Genomic DNA, 18,565 nt, shown 5'->3' on the forward strand with positions numbered 1-18,565 from the left:
TCCGCGCATGCGCACTGCCTCTGCGATTCTCTCAGTGTATCTAGAGCGCCTGCTCGTGGAGATCAATGGACGTCTCTAGAACACACTTACAAAAATGTTTGTTCTTTTACTTTGTGCATTTTGAAGCAAGCTCCGAAATTGGCACTTGAAAAATACCCTCGTATGTGTCAAAATGAAACAAATTCGGTTTTGGGGGACAAAATAATGTTCATTTGAAGGCCTTTAACACTTGATCTATTCTATTGTATTTCAGATCTATCTGGGAATGTAATTAGTGCCTCAGCTCGATTCACTGTCTCTGAGGTGAGTGTTGTTGCTCATATTTAGTGTAAAAAAAACTAAAATAACTTTGAAAACATGCACTGAGCTTGAAAACAACACTGCCAACTTGAAAATATACTATTTACTATTTAAAATACACTACCTATTTTTAATGTTTTTGAATGAAGTCTCTTATGCTCATTAAGGCTGCATTTACTTCATAATAAATACATAAAAAACAGTAATATTGTGAAATATTATTACAATTTAAAATTGTGGTTTTCTGTTTTAATATACTTTAAAATATAATTTATTCCTGTGACCAAAGCTGAATTTTCAGCATCATTACTCCAGTCTTCAGTGTCACATGATCCTTCAGAAATCATTCTAATATGATGATTTGATACTCAGTTATTATCAATGTTGAAAACAGTTGTGCTGCTTAATGTTATTTTATAACCTGTGATACTTTTTCAGGATTCTTTGATGAATAAAAAGTTAAAAAATAACAGCATTTATTTAAAATAGAAATCTTTTGTAACAACATACACTACCATTTAAATGTTTGGGGTCATTATTTTTTTTCTTTCTTTTTTTGAAAGACATTAAAGGGTTAGTTCTCCCAAAAATGAAAATTCTGTCAATTATTACTCACCCTCGTGCCGTTCCACACCCTTAAGACCTTCTTTCATCTTCGGAACACAAATTAAGATATTTTTGTTGAAATCCGATGGCTCCGTGAGGCCTGCATATGGAGCAATGACATTTCCTCTCTCAAGATACATTAATGTACTAAAAACATATTTAAATCAGTTCATGTGAGTACAGTGGTTCAATATTAATATTATAAAGCGACGAGAATATTTTTGGTGCACCAAAAAAAACAAAATAACGATTTATTTAGTGATGGCCGATTTCAAAATACTGCTTCAGGAAGATTGGGAGCGTTATGAATCAGCATATCGAATCATGATTCGGATCGCGTGTCAAACCGCCAAACTGCTGAAATCACGTGACTTTGGCGTTCTGAACCGCTGATTTGATACACTGAAAATATTCTCATCGCTTTATAATATTAATATTGAACCACTGTACTCATGAACTGATTTAAATATGTTTTTAGTACATTAATGGATCTTGAGAGAGGAAATGTCATTGCTCCCTATGCAGGCCTCACGGAGCCATCGGATTTCATCAAAAATATCTTAATTTGTGTTCCGAAGATTAATGAAGGTCTTACGGGTGTGGAACGGCATGAGGGTGAGTAATAAATGAGAGAATTTTCATTTTTGGGTGAACTAACCCTTTAATACTTTTATTCAGCACGGATGTGTTAAATTGAAAAAAAAAAAAAATGATAGTAAAGATTTATATTGTTAGAAAAGATTTATATTTTGAATAAATGCTGTTCTTTTTAACCTTTTATTCATCAAAGAATCCTGAAGATAATGTATCACGGTTTCCACATAATTAGGCAGCACAACTGTTTTCAACATTGATAATAACTGAGTATCAAATCATCATATTAGAATGATTTCTGAAGGATCATGTGACACTGAGGACTGGAGTAATGATGCTGAAAATTCAGCTTTGATCACAGAAATAAATTATATTTTAAAGTATATTAAAACAGACAACCATAATTTTAAATTGTAATAATATGTCACAATATTATTGTATTTATTATTAAATAAATGCAGCTTTTATGAGCATATGAGACTTCATTCAAAAAAATTTAAAATAGTAATGTTTCCAAACTTTTGACTGGTAGTGTATATGGTTTTAATCTAAGTTATGATCAGTGCTGGGTAGATTACTTACAAATTGCGGTCAGTTACCGATGACAAAAATTGTAGTTACATAATCCATTACATTACACATTGAAGGTAATATAATCTGACTACTTTTTGATTACTTTTAGTTTAGCCCTTATTTTTTTTAATTAAAAAATGTCTACATACATGATCACCTGACATGTCTGTTTAATAAAATGATGGGCTGAAGTGGGTGTAGCCTTTTGTTTGGGGATGGAGCAGCCATTTTAGGAAGCAAAGCTCCATGGGACACAGTGCCACAAATTGGTGAGATAAATTGCACTGTTTAACATGTTTAAAATTAAATATCTTTATATAAAAAATATATGCATGTGCATCAATATGTAAAGAAGTATGTTTGATTAATAAAATACTTACTTTGTTTTTATTTATATACTAAAACTGTGTTTTTTTTGTTTGTTGCCTCAGGGCAACATTGTGCAGTTAGGGCACTTTTGTTCAGGCGATATGCCTATCATGCTAAAGTGTGGATGCATATTAGAACCATATGGTGCAGTCAAGTTCTCCTATGAATTTTATGTTTACAAGTTCTGAAAACTGAAATGTTCAAAGAATGTGCATTATGTGTGTAATTGATATTTATTATTATTATTATTATGCTGCCACAGAGAATCAAGCCTATCAGCTGATAAACTGACTAAATGAGTAGTGTTTCTGGCAAACTTTATCTTCACACACACAGTGACACACACACACACACACACACACACACACAAGTATTGTAATTAGTAGTAGTTTGTTTGATGTTTGATGTTTTTGATTGGTTTAGAATAATTTGTGATTGATGTTTTTTTTTTTAAATAACTTTTTCTAATGCATTTATTACTTGTTTTCTATAATACACATATATAGAAAACCTTGGTGTTTTAGTACCCTTATGGCACAGTGTTGCCCTGCGGCAACAAACCAACATCTGGATCTGGGGTTGGGGGGTGACAAATTTTATGATGGATATATTATCAGGGATCCCCAAGCTCCCAAAAAATGGGGTGAAATATTTTTTCCCCAAAAAATAAAAAGTCGTGCCATAGAGGATTAGATTACTCTTGACCTAACTTGTTTATCACATTGATTTGAATAGGATAATCTTGTAAAATACTGATATAAAATTACAAAAAGAGAGAAAATATATGCCTTTCTTTGTTATGAAGTGCATTAAATGTTATATTACATCAGGGTTTCCAAGACTGGGGTTCCTGATGGAACTGCAGGGGGTTTGTGAGTTTAATGAAAAGGTATTAATTAAATCAGAAAAATTTTAAAATAAAAACAAAATAAAAATAAAACACTAAAAATATTTTATTTGTTTACCTGCATGTCATGTGAACATTAAACAACATCAGAGAACCATGAACTTAATTTTATTTATTATTATTGTTATTATTATTGACTTAATTTATTACCTTAAAATCTAAAGGCTTACTTCAAGTAAATATATTAGGTCAAAGAGGTTCAGCTGACAAAAAAGTTGGGGAATCCCTGCATCACATGAATATATAAAAAATAAAAATGACATGAATTTGCACATTTTAATGTGTCTGAAAGACAAAAGCCTTCCAAAGACAGTAATACATGGTTAAATGACTCACTGAGTGATAATTCAAAATAATAATTAATGTGTTTGTCAGGAGTTAATTACATATGCAGTGTTGCAATGTTGAGTAAACACTTCTTAAAAGTGAAATGATTTCTGTAAATCCAGTGATCAACTGCTGTGTTTTGCTCAGTTTTCAGTGATAGTCACATGACTAGTGGCTGGTCTGTATGTGCAATTCCACATTCCTGGAAGACCTTCTGAACGGATATAAGCAGCAGGGGCGTTTCCTCCGAGGAGGCAAAGGGGGCAGTGCCTCCTTAAAAAAAACTGGATGAGAAAATAATCGATATTACAAAAATAAAACTAAATTTAAAAGTGTAAAAGTCACCCGTTTTTCTAAAATGCAGTGTCCAACAGCGACACCCGCAGGTAAAGCGCAGAGTCCACGTCTCTTGTGCCTCCCTTGATCACATTGAAATAAAGCAGAACCCCTAAGCGTGCCGTAGGTTTAATGGGGGGTAATTGAGAATGAATGGGGGAAAGTCATGTGAGAGGAGGCGGTGCCACCATCGCGCTATGATTGGGTATGTTCGGTTATGGTTGGACATGACTGGTTCGTGCAATAACTAATAATAAACTAATGTTAGTTATAAAATGTCTAAAAACACTAACTTGAAATTTATACTTGCTTTTAATAAACAGAACATAACATAGTGTAAAAATACAAAATAGAATTGTATTTGATCTGTTTTTATGTAATGTGTATTTAACCAGGGAAATTGTGTAACAGGGACATAAATTTACATTTGATATATATAAAAAAATTGAGGACTTTGTCTCCTCATTTTAAAACACCACCGCACACCACTGATAAGCAGTAGGCTTTTAAAGAAAGTAAATTGAATAAATATTTTTTTTAAAAACAAAGTAGTAGAAGAATCAATGAATTCTGAATAATTTACTGTCTTTGTGATAATAACATGTAATCATGTAATCAATAAAAAAGTAACTGTAGTTATATAATCTAATTACAAGTACTTAATTTTTGGAATCTGATTACATAATCCAGATTACATGTAATCTGTTACCACCCTTATGATATCTTGACCCTTGTACATTATTAAACAGCTATCTTTTTTATTTGTTGATGTAATATGTAAAATCCATAATTGTTCAGATGTAATTTTTTTTTCTCCATTAACGAATTCAGTTGATGTATATGAATAAATTGACAACACACTGTGTATGGTTAGAAAAATGCCCTCAATAAGGTATAAATACCCCTGAAATCAGAAAGTAATTCAGTTTGATCTAAAATTTGCAATATTGATTTTTTTCATATTTTGTTGCACTTTATTTTTGATCTCCTTGTGAGAGGTTTTGCCATTGACACAATATTGGCGACCTGCTCAGGTAACTTCAACACTGTGTAAAAGAATTGTTGGTTTAACTTAAAAAATAAGTTCCCTGGTTGCCTTAAAATTTTAAGTTAATTGAAATTAAAAATTTGAGTTAATACAACGAAGGCGAAGGTTTAATCAACAGAAACTCAAAATATTATGTTATCTGAACATTAATTATTGAAGATGATTTGAGAAAAGAAAAATGTTGTGATAACACAAATCATGAAAATACTTTTTTACAGTGAAGGAGATTATTTTGAACATCAGTCAAATCTGCATTCAGCATTTATGTAATGTGTATTTAACCAGGAAAATTGTGTAACAGGGACATAAATTTACATTTGACATATATATAAAAAATGGAGGACTTTGACTCCTCATTTTAAAACACCACCGCACACCACTGATAAGCAGTAGGCTTTTAAAGAAAGTAAATTGAATAAATATTAAAAAAACAAAGTAATAGGAAGAATCAATGAATTCTGAATAATTTACTGCCATTGTGATAATAACATGTAATCATGTAATCAATAAAAAAGTAACTTCAACACCGTAAAAAAGAACTGTTGGTTTAACTTAAAAAATAAGTTACCTGGTTGCCTTAAAATTTTGAGTTCATTGAAATTAAAAATTTGAGTTAATACAACGAAGGCGAAGGTTTAAACTCAAAATATTATGTTATCTGAACCACGTTGATTTGAGAAAAGAAAAAATGTTGTGATAACACAAATCTAAAAATATTTTAGATTTGAACATCAGTCAAATCTGCATTCATTAGGAGAATTACTTTCATGCTGAAAATCAGCGAAGCCAAGCCTTTGTGGACCTTAGATCTTTCACAAGTGTGATGTCACGCAATTCCATACCGACAGCTGCTCATTTTTATTACTGTGTATGCTCTCTGGGTGAAGGGTTGTCTTGTCTGACATCTTCTTATCAATACCTAGTAGTGGAGACACTATAGCAGCTGTACACATTTATAAATGTGTCAATATCTAAACAATCAGCCAATCTGCTCACACCTTACTTTGGTAATTATCCACCAGATGATGTAGAAAATGGCGGCGATCCAACTGTGTGTCTTTATCAGTGAGAGAGCAGTGCATTATGGTCTATCTTTAGCCTGGATTCTCTCTGCCTTTTTTTCCCTTTTCTCCTGCTTTTTTCTCCAGCATACGTTGGCTGTCTGTTTCCTCCCCTGGGCTGCAGCATCGACGCAGGTCGGCGTCACCGTGTTCTAATTTTACTGCTGTTGATGCTGATGGTGAAGGCAGCGCACCTGCTATTTCTGTCTCTGCCTCTCTCTGGGGTCTGCCAATTGTATTAATAGACAGGGAATTATTACATACTACGTGATTTTACGTCAGGGCCATAATCTCACTGAGTGGCTGTGTCTGCTGCTGGAGATACAAAGTGTTTTGTAGTTTTGAGGCTTACTAATGTTTTACATTCTATTTAGTCTTTTGCAATTGCCTCTTTTTTATATATTGTACATTTAAAAGTATCACTTTAATAGCCACTAACCTAATGGAGAGATAAATCAGGGTAAGAAGCATACACAGAAAAGGAAATAGATCCTCACGTTCTTAAGGATCAGCAGTCACTTATTATGTGTGCAACCGCGATAAGCCTGAAAGGGGAAGGAAGTGACCTAAACGTAATGGCGTGATTGCATCACAGTCTCTTACGCACATGAACATAGTTTCCGCTGAAATTTTTTTGGGCTGCAGTACAATATAAAATGATGCAAACTAATCTGGCCTTTGGTTATCTGTTAAAATGAATATTGACACATTTAGGATTTATTCAGATGAGTTGATTTGATGTTTATCAGTTCTACTTGCGTCTGAACCAGAGCAGAACACAAAAACAGAGTTTAAACATTAATAGGAAATGATCTCGATTCCCATTCACCGTTAAGGTGTGGTTTGAAGGGTGTAACTCAATATTAGGCAAAAGTATGACTATGAAAAGATTGTGATATTTAATAGTCTGACAGAGATCAGGACAATATTTTAATGTTTTTGGAAGAAATCGCATGCCAATCAAGGCTGTATTTACATGATCAAAAATAAAGTAAACCCAATAATAATGGTTTTCTATTTCAATTTATTTTAAGATGTAACTTATTCCTGTGATGGAAAAGATTAATTTTGAAAATTGTGCTGAGTCTTTTTTTTTTTTTTGGAAACTGATGCTTTTTGTCATGAACAAAGTTCAAAATAACAGCATTTATTTGAACTATAGAACATTATAAATGTCTTTACTGTCATTTTTCGTCAACTAATCAGGAAAAAAAAAAAAAAAATGACTTACTGACCCCAAAAGAGTCAATAAATTGTGTCTGATAAAGTATCATACAGTGAGCTCACATCCACACAAGCAAATAATTTTTGTACATTTAATATTTATTTTTTCTAGTTTTGCAAACAATTCGCAAGTTCACATTTCAGTACAAAAATAAAAATCCCATAAATTAAAAGAGACTACGTTTTCACAGAAAACTTCATACTTGGACATTAGACCATTTAATGCAATGGTTAGGCAGCACACATTTGAGTAAATAAAATTCACACATTCATAAATCAACCGTAAAGTCAAAACATATTAGTTCTCTATTGCTCAGAACACACTAATACAACAATTGAAATATAGCACCAGTAAACTCCAAAAAAGAAAATCTAGATTATTAGTTTAACTTAACATTAACCAGATCATTAATGCAAAATCAGTTAATCCATGCTTATTTTGCTACATTTGGCAGGCATATATGGTTCAGATAAATATAGGAAGCAATCGTGATTGCTTGATAGAGTCAGTTCCATAGCCCTGCAATGTCTTTTTATATCAAGTTGTGTGACAGAAATATAAATTCTAAAAGTCAATAGTGAATTCAAAGAGTGAGGAGGGTTGGGGAATTCAAGGAGTCGGACGACTGGTCGTTGCTGCTGCTGCCCCTCCGGTGCACGGGCCCACAGCTGGGGAAGGTGTCGTTTTCCGGATAGGTGAACATAAAGGAAGACGTATAGGTGGTGCAGGCCGGAGTGCAGGTGACGACGGGCGTGCAAAGAGGCTCCAGGTCGGTGTTAGCGGGCGTGTAGAGCGGCTCCCAGTCTTGAGTGTACAGAGAGCTAGACAGGTCCACGTCTGGGACGGAGCGAGCAGTTTCCAGCTCAGCTTTGGCCAGGAGCTCTAGAGACTCCTCCAGTGAGGGCTCCAGGTCTGAGATCCTCACCGTGGAGCTGAAGCTGTCGGGCGTGCTGGAAAACAGCGAGCTGCTGGAAGAGGTTGTAATCGATGCGCTTGGTGTGGAGACCATTGAGGTAGTGACGCTGTGGATCTCAGGAACCGAATTGGAGGCGATGGGTGAGACGGATGGCTCTGGGAAGCTGGCGGCCATGTCAGTGGGGATCTTGCAGATGGGTTTGTGTGCAGCGAGGATGAACTCCAATCTCTCCTTCTCTTTGAGCAGGTTGGCGATGTCGTTTTGAAGAGCGGATTTCTCATCCTCAAGTTGGTCAGTTTCCTGTTATAACCAAAAACAAAGACCGTCAGACACTATACTAGACATTTGCTAAATGAAGCACGTCCACAAAGATCTGCGAGATACTTACAGCTTGCAGCGTGTCGGTGAGTTCTCGTCTGCGGTTGCGGCATTTTGCCGCAGCCATCTTGTTGCGTTCTCTGCGGACTCTTTTCTTCTCTTCCTCCTCTGGAGAAAGCTGTGGAAGCAATAATACAGATATTTTACTTTTTTGAACACATTGCAAACTTATAGACAAGATGTAGGTGCACGCTGGCTGATCAATCCTTAAAAGTAAAGTCAATGCACTATATTTACCTGCTCAGATCGGGATCTCTTGTTGGACTTTGTTCCAGTGACCCTCATTTTGGGGTAAGGGTTTGGGTTGTAAGATCGAGCTCCACCGTTGGAGGGCGCAACAGATGAAATCATGGGCTGAACCATCCACTGCAGGTCCGGGCAAGAAGAGATCGCCGTGACGGTTGGCACGAAAGAGGCACTTGAGACACTCAGATCGGTCAACTCCTGAAATGTAAACAAGAAATCATTTAATAAATGTTATATAGGGCTGATTTTAAAATATTATGTAACTCAGTTATTAGTTAGCCTATGTTCAATAGTTTTTATTTTAATAATAGGCTTGTAATATAATTTTGAACACGAGCTACAATAAATAAACAACAAATAATCATTCATTGAGGATTTAATAATTATACATTAGCGAATTAAATAGCGATAACTGTCTAATATAGCTTACCGGAGTCTGGTTGAGCGGGTAATACGCGACGCTCTCGCCGCTCGGCGACGCCGTGCTGCACCGGGAAGACGCGTCACAGTCAGCGTTAAGGCTGGTAAACATCATCCTGTCAAAAGTCGAGAAGCTAGAGCTATCCAGCGCTAATATATCCAGAAAGTTAAAAAGCCTCGGTCTGTTAGTTCCCTGTTCGTCTCTCTGTCAGTATCCAAAGTTTGACTGTCGCTCTCCAGCGCTCGCGAGGTTTATATGCAAGTCTGCGACTGACGTCAGAGAGGGCGTTGTCATGGGCTTGCCTAGAAACATAAGCAAAACACGTCTCCGTGAACGCATTTTACTGATTAAATAATCGATACAGAATTAATGCAAACGTATAATCTTAATACATAACGAAATGTTTGCAAAAACGTTCGTAGATTATCATTTTTGAGTGAAAACGGAGTGGAATACATGACGTTCCATAGCAGGGTATCCCACGACGTCATTTACCTTATATGGAAAACATCCTGAAGAGGCGGAGTGCTGATGGGAAATACTCTGTGCAGTGTAGATACAGCATTATGTAAAGATACTTCGAGAAAGCTTCAGTGTTTTTCAAAACAAAATAAACTTTGTTTACAAATATATTAAATTAAATTATATTATCAGTTCTAATGTTACTGTATTATCAGGTCTGTAATGTATAACCTAAATACAATTGGTTTAGTGACATAAAAACTATTTGAAATACACTTTCAGATATATGCTAACTTGGCACTTAATGTTGTTAGATTTCATACTTTCTGCGAAACACACAGAAGACAATAATTGCCTCAGGTTGTGTTCGTACCTTTGAGTAATGTAAGGCGTGTCGAATGAAGGGAGGAGTAACAGATATCCAGTGTGAACTGGCTTCGCACGTTTAATGAGGGATTCCTTTGTAATAATGCTGAGTTCGCCTTCTAGCTTTGCGTATTGCATCAACAATAAATAATCAGATGATGTAAGATTTCAAACAGTCTAAATGTAGGCCTATACATTAAAAAAAACGTGAATATATACATCACATTTAATATTTTTACGTTATATTTTTAGTATTATTATTATTAAAATAAATATTAATATATAGGCCTACTTTATTGTGTTAAAATTAAAGTCCAAGCTAATGATTGCCTATAAATTGCGCATATTTAGTCTTGTTTTATTAATGTTCTGCCATGGGCTACGGGTAAACATGACTGAAGGTAATTTGTTATTGATTAACAAATGAAAACAGCTCTATCAGCGTTCCCATGTGATGTCATATTCACTGCTCTACTTCTGTGTTCGTGTTTTGTTTGATCTTCCGCGTTGTCTTGGCGACGCCCCTCCCACTGACGTCACTGCAACCCGAGCGTCTGCAAATGCGCTCTTTCAACAACGAAAGTCTTCTATCAGTATTTAGATAAAATAAACATAATGCTTTGATTATGTACACTTTACTTGTAGCAAGAGATTACAGTTTGGAAATGTGGTTGTTTTTAAAGCAAGAAGTGTCAAGAAACGGCATGTTTTATCTTCACATATGTTCATATAACTATGGCTTTAATAATGGTGACTGTTTATTTAGCCATTGCTAGCCTTGTGTACAAGGTCATGAGTAAATATCTAGTTTTTAAATTATTAATTAGGCCTATTTAGTGTAAAAAGTCATGCTAACAGATTTTTTTTTTTACATATTTAATAAAAGAAAATATGCTGGGGAAAAAAAACTCTTTAATGTCCTTGAATAATATTCTAAAGATGATGATGTCAGGACAAAGGACAGGCCGATCATGGGATACTCAAGAAGAAAAATAATAATAATATAGTTATTTTTAAAATTATACTTTATTAAAATAAAAATGTATAAATAAAATGTTGGTGATAGGCCCATATGACCCTATTCAGTTCATGAGACTAACAGATCAGAAACCAGGGGCGGATCTGCCGGGAAACACTTGGACTGTGGACAGAAGGGAGGCCCCGCTCACGCGCCCTCATGTGAAAGCAGGATTACCTCATCTAAGCTATGAATAGAGATTTTCACACAGGTTATGGAGAAGAACAACGGCATTTTCTTCCAGTTCAAGTGATAAATGAAGCATAGAAAGCCTTTGATTCTGATAAACATGTTTAGACAGAATAATAGCTGTCTGCAGACAGTTATGAAACAGCCAACTTTCATGAAAAAAGCTAAAAACACATACTAAGATATTTTGGGTACTTGGCGAATATGTCGTCATAAGAATGTCATTGAATTAAGCGTGATATGATAAAAATAGGCTGTGCCGCAGTAGCGCTGCAGCTAGAGGCTCCACACCGGATATTCCAAATATGGTCAAGTCACGCTGCTCTCTGATTGGCTGCTCACATTAGCGACAGGGTTGTTGCTGGAGCGCTCTGAGTGGGAGATCCATCATTCTAATTGACAAGGGATACGAAAAATCAGAGTTTTTAATAGAAAAGGGCGCGGTTGAAGTATTTCAATTGTTATATTCTTTTTTGGTCCTTTTGCATACTTGGTTTATACATAAATTATGTGTTTATTTCTCATAATTACATTCTTTGTGAGACAATCACGCACCCCCAGATGAACCAAGATGTAAATCTTTATGATGTGCATAAATCATAACCTCACACAGGAATGCGAAAGATAGGCTGCAAACAAAGCACGTAAAATGACGTACTTGTTCATTCATGTGAACGCTGCAGCGTTATAATTTAACAAAACAACCTAACCTTACGCATTACGCACTTTATTTGAATGCATAAAATTTTGAATTAAAATCAGCATCATTTTGTGCCAGGGATATTTGCGAAATGCCGTATATATATTTGGCTCGTGCTTATCTGTCTCCCCTCCGGATCAGTGGTACAGTCTCACAGATTTCATTCATAAAAATCTGCCTCACTATAAAGAGAAGCAGCGCTGATGGCTGGTGCCTCCTAGCGTAGTAACCTCAATCTAGATTTAAAAAAAAAAACCCTGCAGAATAGCATTTGTTGACATTAGTCACATATTGATCTGGTTGCCAGCATCTCCTGGAGCGGTCTAGCAGAAGTGATGCCTAAAAACGCGAGTGTTTCTCAGGTGTCTGCAGAACAGCTGCTGCACACACCAGCTGCTGAGATGAAGGATACGCAGGTACAATCAACTGCATGTTTACCTAGAATGCAACCTAAATAGACTATGTAATTAATGATGTATGCTTATGTGGTGATCTAATATTTCTTGAAGATTTTTTGATGTAAGTTGTATTAAAATGCAGTTTTGTGTTATGAACAATACATGCTGAACACATTTTCATGCTTATTCTCAGAAGACAGGTATTCTGAAGGATGCTGATGCTCCCTTTGTTCCAACGGTCACTGCTGTAGCTTCAGCTCCAGATCTCAAGTGGATGGTCCTGTCGACTGACATCTCTTCAGTGTCGCCCTGCAGACACGAGAAAACACAGAGCTCATCTCACTCCACAGATGTCAAACCAGCAAGAAAGACCTTCAATGGCCGGAGAAAGGGGGTGAAAGATCAGGTAAATACATATATATTATTTTTTAGCTGTTACCTCTAAGCTTAGCATTTATATTTGATTTGTGTTTAAATGCAACAGGGCTTTCTGGAGAATTCCACATTCAGCTGGCTGTAGAAAACACTTCAACATGCATTTACGTCTGATATATATTGGCAAGGACAATGACCCTGTTTTAAATAAAGGTTCTTTATTGGCATCTATAATTCCATGAAGAACCTTTAACATCCATGGAACCACAAAAGATTCTTTATAGTGGAAAAAGGTTCTTCAGATTGCTAGAACGTTCTATACATTCTATACATTCTAAATTAAAATTTCCTGATAATTTACTCACCCCAATTTCATCCAAGATGTTCATGTCTTTCTTTCTTCAGTCAAAAAGAAATGATGTTTTTTGAGGAAAACATTCCAGGATTTTTCTCCATATACTGGATTTCAATGGTTACCAACAGGTTGAAGGTCCAAATGTCAGTTTCAGTGCAGCTTCAAAGAGCTCTACACAATCTCAGCTGAGGAATAAGGGTCTTATCTAGCGAAATGATCGGTCATTTTCTAAAAAAAATAAAATTTATATACTTTTTAACCACAAATGCTCATCTTGCACTAACTCATTGCTGAGCAGGTGCAAGATGAACATTTGTGTTTAAAAAGTATATCTTTTTTTTTTTTTAAGAAAATGTCAGATCGTTTCGCTAGATAAGACCCTTATTCCTCGTCTGGGATCGTAGAGCCCTTTGAAGCTGCATTGAAACTGACATTTGAACCTTCAACCCGTTGAGCTCCCTGAAGTCCACTATATGGAGAAAAATCCTATGTTTTCCTCAAAAACCTTAATTTCTTTTTCCTTAAGACATAAGGGTGAGTAAATTATCTGGAAATTTTAAAATCTAAAAATTCTAAAATTGAATCTTCTTTGACATCGATGCAAATATGTGCAGCATTTGCCATTAAATAAACATAGAGTCACTAATTTACAATCTGCATGTAGCAATGATATATATGCATGTGTTTCTTCATTTCAGCTTTCTCCAGAGGAAGAGGAGAGGAAGAGGATTAGAAGAGAAAGGAATAAACTCGCAGCCGCCAAGTGTCGAAATCGTCGGCGAGAACTAACCAACAGCCTCCAAGCTGTAAGTTTACAAATAAATCGCCATAATCTGCAATCTCCTTCATCCAACTTTGAGCATTACATGACCATAATCTGCATATGTCCAGGAAACCGACAGTCTCGAGGAGGACAAAGCAGCTCTGCAGTCTGAGATCGCCAGTCTGTTAAAGGAGAAAGAACGACTCGAGCTCATCCTTTCTGCTCACAAACCCCACTGTAAGCTCACGGAGGAGACGGCAGCGGAAACCGAGGAACAAACCCAAGCCCAGGACGAGCAGACTCAAGCTCCCACCGCCTCCCCAGAACAGGTGCCCACCTCACCTCAGCAGGTCGACCCCACCAGCACTGCGATCTTTGGGGACTCTGACGTCCTTCTGTGTTCCAGTGCCGAACTGGGTGCCGCCGAGGTGGAACCGTACATCGATATGAGGGATGTGTCCATGGAAGACATTAGCGACGTGATAGACAGCGGCGATGACATGGATCTGTTAGTGCCAGATATCGACCTCACTAGCTCTCTGGGCCTGAGTGAATGGGAAACCCTGTACATGTCAATGGGGGGCGGGTTAGAACCTCTCAGCTCGCCTACATGCAGCCCCACCTGTAGCAGCGCCAACGCCGTGCCCGTCTTCAGCTTCAGCAATGCAGATGTGGAGAAGCATGACACCGGCAAAGAGGCCAAACCTAATGCAGCCAAAGAAATCTTGAAGACTTTATGAAGGTTCTGGCACGTCACTCTTAAAAATAAAGGTTTTAGTTCCCCAAAGAACCATTTTTTCTTAGTGTAGAACATTTTAAATTATTTCCACTATATAGAACCGTGAAGGTTCCGTGGATGATAAAGGTTCTTAACGGAACCATAAATGCCAATAAAGAACCTTTATTTTTAAGAGTGAAATATTCTGAGGAAGAAGGGTGTGAAATATATCTGTCCATGAACCGAAAACCCCTCAGAAAAATGCTTTCATAAATGACTCTGACATGTTCAACATTTACAAAAAATATAGTGAATGCTGTGCAGTAGATGTAATGTGATCTTTACATCCAGTGAAGTCACTATAGTCACTGTTTGTTTCTTCCAGATGTTGACATTGTTGAATATGCTGTTCATCCTGTGAAAGATATGCTATCATGCACTTTTGTACCAGTAGGTACGTGTAACTGTATCAGTTGATGTGTTGATGTACAGTGCAGTCCGTTACACTGTGTCTAAGTGTGTGACTAACTGTTTTTTGGTATTATCAAAAAATGTAATCCTGACCATGGTGGCAAAATATATATATATATATATATATCATTATGCATTTTTTTTTTTTTTTGTTCTTCCTGATTCATTTTCAGTGGTCTGGCATGTTTCTAATAAACAAAGAATGAATATTACAATTAAAAAACGTGTGGGAGTATTTATTTATTTTTTTTATCAGAGTGAGGCTCTTCTCTTCTGGGTTAAAAAGGCAGAACTGAAACCCTCTCATTCAAGCGCATTCTTTTATTTGCATGCAATGTTTGCGAGGAAATTCGTTTCGTTTCGGAAATCATTCACCCAAGTTTATTATCTGCACATCATCATTGTCATCAAGTTTCGCGATCCATCTATTTTTAATGTTTCTGTACAACGAGATTCACCCACAACGATTTGTCGATACTGAGCTTGTAGGTTGTTGTCATGGTCGGTCGGAACGTTCTCTCTACGCCTGGGACGCAACGTAGAGCGTCTGACGTCACTGCGTATTTGCACGCCACGCACTTTTTTTCTCTCTCGGGTTCACTTCCGTGTCCATATTTGGTAATAAAAACGACCTGTTGTTCTGTCTCTATGGAAACAGTGGAGTCCTGTTTCACCAATGAATGTTTTCCCGGAAGATCTAGCAGAGAGAGGAGTGGAGAGGAGCTCTCGGTAGGTTACGGGAACTGTTTTGTTTCGCAAACGTTTTGCAGGAGTTTGTTTTGGTATCCAGCGAACATTTTAAGCATCTAATGCGTTCATATATAACGCGAAACCGTATGTTTGAATAAAATTGCCACTGCTCCGTTGAAAAGTTTTAATAGTATCCATGAAGGATAAATGATAACGCTTCTATTTTGCATTCAGTTCTGCAGTTTAATAGACTAGTATTTACAAAAAAACTACAAAAAGTTTAACTGAAAAATTCACTTGGTCTGTGTTTGACTGTTAAACTTATATCATACAATTTAAAAAGTTCAGAATCCTTCAGTATATAGTGTATATATATATATATATATATATATATATATATATATATATATATATATATATATATATATATACACTGCCCACCAAAAGTTTGGAAACACCCCTGTCAAAGTGTGGTTTTGGATGATATCAGCATAAATCCTTGTCATTTTTTAGTGCAAATACATTACAGTAACTTGACATTATCATGAAGGCCACCAATAATAATATTACACAATAATGGCAATATATACATGTCAGAGTCAAACATGCCCCTTTGCCAGCTGTGATGCTGGTTACTGGTTTAAACTTGGCCCAGGTTTGTAAAAGATTTTGGGTCAGCACACCTTAAAAGATTCCACTGAAACTGTTGATCATTTGTTTTGGGAATGTCCCTTTACTTTGTCTTTCTGGAATAATATTGATGCTCTGATTGTCCAAAATGTTTTTTGTAACTTTTCTTTATCACATAGACACATACTTTTTGGGTTTTATGTTAATAATCTACTTAATGCAAGTTTTTGTATAAACCTTCTTTTATTTATTGGAAAGTTTTATATCCATAAGTGTAAATACATGAAAAGTAAACCCCACTTTAACTTTTTTTTTTTTTAAAAAAACAACAATTGAAAATGTATTTAAATACAATTTCAACTTCTATTAACAAGAAAGCAATTAAAACATCCAGAATGTGCCATGTTTAATATTCTTCCCTAATATATGTTTATTTATTTGCCCTATTTTCTCCCCTTCTTTTTCTCTTCTCTAATTTCTGAAATATTGTTTACTTTTTGCATGTACCAACTTGTTCTGTTTGTTAATATTGCAATAATAAAAAAAACACCTTAATAGATTCAACAATTGATTGCCAATTAAGTTTAGAATACAATGAACCAATCAGAACCCAGTTTAGGTCAGATAGCTGCTAATGGTGGATATTTTGATGAATCGAAAATTTAAGTTTTTTTCTATGTATAAATTGTTATATAATGAAATATGTTTTCGTAGTTTGTTGTCCCTTATCAGTGCAAAATTATCACAAATTAAAAAGGATTCATGCCAAGTGTGACCACACACACACACACATGTATATATATATATATATATATATATATATATATATATATGTGTGTGTGTGTGTGTGTGTGTGTGTGTGTAGTCACACTTTAGATTAGGGTCCAACTCTTGCTATTAACTACTACATTTGCCCTAATAAACTCATAATTTACTGCTTATTAATAGCTAGTAAGGTAGTTGTTAAGTTTATTGGGAGGATTAAGGGATGTAGAATATGGTCATGCAGAATAAGGCATTAATATGTGCTTTGTAAGTATTAATAAACAGCCAATATCCTAGTAATATGCTGTGCTGGCAAATAAGCAACTAGTTAATAGTGAGAATTGGACCCTAAAGTATATATATATATATATATATATATATATATATATAGCCTATATACAGAGACACACACAAACTTTTATGTTATGTGGGCTTAATCACAATTAATCTATATATATATATATATATATATATATATATATATATATATATATATATATATATATATATATATATATATATATATATGTGTGTGTTTGTGTGTATCATTTTTAAATAATCATTAAATCATTGGTTATTAATAGTCTATTCAATAATTGCTCATATTATATCGTGCCTCAGTGTTCAGACGAAACATTGCTCAGACTATCACAACACTCAGACAGACTGCAATATGAGCAGGTGAAACTCTCTTTCCCCACACAAACAGCTCAATACAGAGAGACGCACTGCTCATGTCGCTCTTACATACCGTGACTGCTGGCAGTGTACAATTACAGAGTGTTCTTGGCACAAACACAATATAAACATTTCATGTAGGCCACTTTGTTCAAATGTAAAAGGATAAAAAGGGAAATAAATATGAGTGACAGACAGACAGACAGACAGATGATGGTGTATGATTAGTCTTTTCAGGTTCAGCTCAGGATTAGTCAACGTGTGCGACCGCTAATGATTCAAATGGCCGAAATAAAATGATGTCTTGCTGGACTTCTTCTTTTTTGGCATGATTCAGTTTTTTAGTAAATACTGAAGTTTATAGCCAGCCAGATGTCTGGTGTGGGATGTTCACAACAGCTTGAATTAGACGTTATTTTCTTCCCTTATGTTTGACTTACAAATGTTTAGATGTTAGTGGAGTTCATATTTAAATCCTGATGTCAACTTGTATTGATGCAATACATACAATATACAAGGCTTTTGGTTGATTCTTTGATCGAGAAACCAAAAGCATCATGCACAAAGCAACTTTTGCAGGAATGCAAAGGCATTATAAATCCACCGTATTTTGCCTTAGGAAATCTTTTGCAAATAAGCAGTATGAAAAAATGTGGGAGCTTGAAAGCACCGTGCAGGGC

At 35.6% G+C, this 18,565-nt stretch overlaps 2 protein-coding genes across 2 annotated transcripts; one reads left to right on the forward strand and one right to left on the reverse strand.

The window, feature by feature from the left end:
• Positions 1 to 7,420: 7,420 nt before the first annotated feature.
• fosab (v-fos FBJ murine osteosarcoma viral oncogene homolog Ab) lies at positions 7,421 to 9,537 on the reverse strand. The gene is made up of 4 exons (XM_067384373.1): positions 9,317 to 9,537; positions 8,878 to 9,084; positions 8,651 to 8,758; positions 7,421 to 8,562 (listed from the first exon to the last, which is right to left on the reverse strand). The coding sequence occupies exons 1-4, from the start codon at positions 9,419 to 9,421 to the stop codon at positions 7,930 to 7,932; spliced, it is 1,053 nt and encodes a 350-aa protein (XP_067240474.1). The 5' UTR covers positions 9,422 to 9,537; the 3' UTR covers positions 7,421 to 7,929.
• A 1,397-nt stretch (positions 9,538 to 10,934) lies between these two features.
• Positions 10,935 to 14,923, forward strand: si:ch211-153j24.3 (protein c-Fos). Its single transcript, XM_067384374.1, has 4 exons — positions 10,935 to 12,458; positions 12,634 to 12,846; positions 13,869 to 13,976; positions 14,062 to 14,923. The coding sequence occupies exons 1-4, from the start codon at positions 12,378 to 12,380 to the stop codon at positions 14,671 to 14,673; spliced, it is 1,014 nt and encodes a 337-aa protein (XP_067240475.1). The 5' UTR covers positions 10,935 to 12,377; the 3' UTR covers positions 14,674 to 14,923.
• Positions 14,924 to 18,565: the final 3,642 nt, after the last annotated feature.

The sequence above is a fragment of the Chanodichthys erythropterus genome, chromosome 4 (assembly GCF_024489055.1).
Source record: "Chanodichthys erythropterus isolate Z2021 chromosome 4, ASM2448905v1, whole genome shotgun sequence".
Lineage (NCBI taxonomy): Eukaryota > Metazoa > Chordata > Actinopteri > Cypriniformes > Xenocyprididae > Chanodichthys > Chanodichthys erythropterus.